Source organism: Diaphorina citri, unplaced genomic scaffold (genome assembly GCF_000475195.1).
Source record: "Diaphorina citri unplaced genomic scaffold, Diaci psyllid genome assembly version 1.1 scaffold11646, whole genome shotgun sequence".
NCBI lineage: Eukaryota > Metazoa > Arthropoda > Insecta > Hemiptera > Psyllidae > Diaphorina > Diaphorina citri.
The window spans coordinates 208-1,615 of record NW_007389017.1 but is presented as its reverse complement, the minus strand read 5'-3'; the positions used below and the strand labels follow the sequence as shown (position 1 = coordinate 1,615).

Sequence of the window (1,408 nt, the reverse complement as noted above, 5' to 3'; positions counted from 1 at the left end):
TCTTTTTTGTTTTTTTTTTTTTTTTTTTTTTTTTTTGCAATTCATTTTAAAAGGGGGGGATCTCATTTTAAAGTTCTAAGGCTAAAAAAACAGAGGGGAGAGGAAAGCAAGGACCTTTTTTGCTCTCAGTTCTATGTGATTTGAAGTTATTGCTTCCCTATTAATGAATTTATTTAATTTTGACATCCTTTGTAAATACTATTTTACTTAGGTTATATATAAAAATGGATACTTACAAGTTGGTTTTTATATCCCAACTTGGAGTTTTGTCTATTTTATAGACTTTTTCAAGGGAAACAGTTTCCTTACAGATATAAAAACCAACTCATAAGTATCCAATTTTATATATAACCTAAGTAAAATAGTTATTCTTTCTACTTGCATGATGATCCAAGTGCTATGCCCTCCACACCATTCTGTTTTTAGTTCACTAGAGCTGTATTCAGGGACTAAAAAAAAAAAAAAGACACTACTTACTTACACTTACCATCACTGACTACACAAGGACCTAAGACATTTACATTTTCTGCTTTGATTTCCAACTGTCCATTATCAAATTGGTTCAGTGTGCCATCAATTTCAACAGAGCAGCCATATGTCAAATTCTCTGGGACTAGATTTTTGGGAACAACAACTTGCATTGACTGAAACGAGCTTCCATCAGACACATCTATAAAGTTGTTGCCTTTCATTTTACGGACAGCTTTGACCCATCCCTGAAAATTTATCAACAGGAAATAAAATAACATCACAAGAAACGTGTTTGGTGGGCCTGAAGCAACAGACAAGGCTTCTCCAATGACTGTAATGGGTGTAGTAGACCTAAGATGAGTATTCCAAGATCTAAAAGTTACTTACTTTCAAAGTTATCCTGGATCCAACTTCCCGTTCCTGATAAAGATGAGCAACTGAATGATATCCTAAGCTCAATAATCTTTCTTGACAGTCTAAACTGGTCCTGAGAATATTCCTAAATGACTGCCTCACACAATACATGTCGTACCAAGAGATCAGACAACTAAAAAGTCAGAAATAACTTGCAAACACGGTTTCAAAAGCTCAAAGGCACAAAACACCGCCTTTGATCATTTTTTGGAGTGATTTCCAAATTTAAATTTTTGCCGCTCACCCGATTATCATTTTGTGAAAAAACAGCGTTGCCGGCTGTAACAAATCTTATTACCGTACGTACGGTATTTCCTCAATGAATCGGTTATGCTTCCAGCTTTTCATTTTCAGGGTCTTCGGGAACTTTAGGTATGCAATGTGGCATGAATCAAAGACCTGCGGGCAGCCTAGCTTGCTTGGTAGCGCGTCTGCCTTGTAAGCGTTAGGCCGCGGGTTCGATTCCCACCAGGGGCGGATTTTTCCTGAACGGATAAATGTTTGCTCTCGGAACGGCTGGCTT

At 37.1% G+C, this 1,408-nt stretch overlaps 1 protein-coding gene across 1 annotated transcript; it reads right to left on the bottom strand.

Moving 5' to 3' along the window:
* Positions 1-487: 487 nt before the first annotated feature.
* On the bottom strand, positions 488-1,124 carry LOC103522827 (probable asparagine--tRNA ligase, mitochondrial; the record flags this gene model as incomplete). The annotated part of the gene is made up of 2 exons (XM_008487917.3): positions 859-1,124; positions 488-716 (listed from the first exon to the last, which is right to left on the bottom strand). Coding segments are annotated over exons 1-2 (367 nt in total), but the record flags the coding sequence as incomplete, so codon positions are not given.
* Positions 1,125-1,408: the final 284 nt, after the last annotated feature.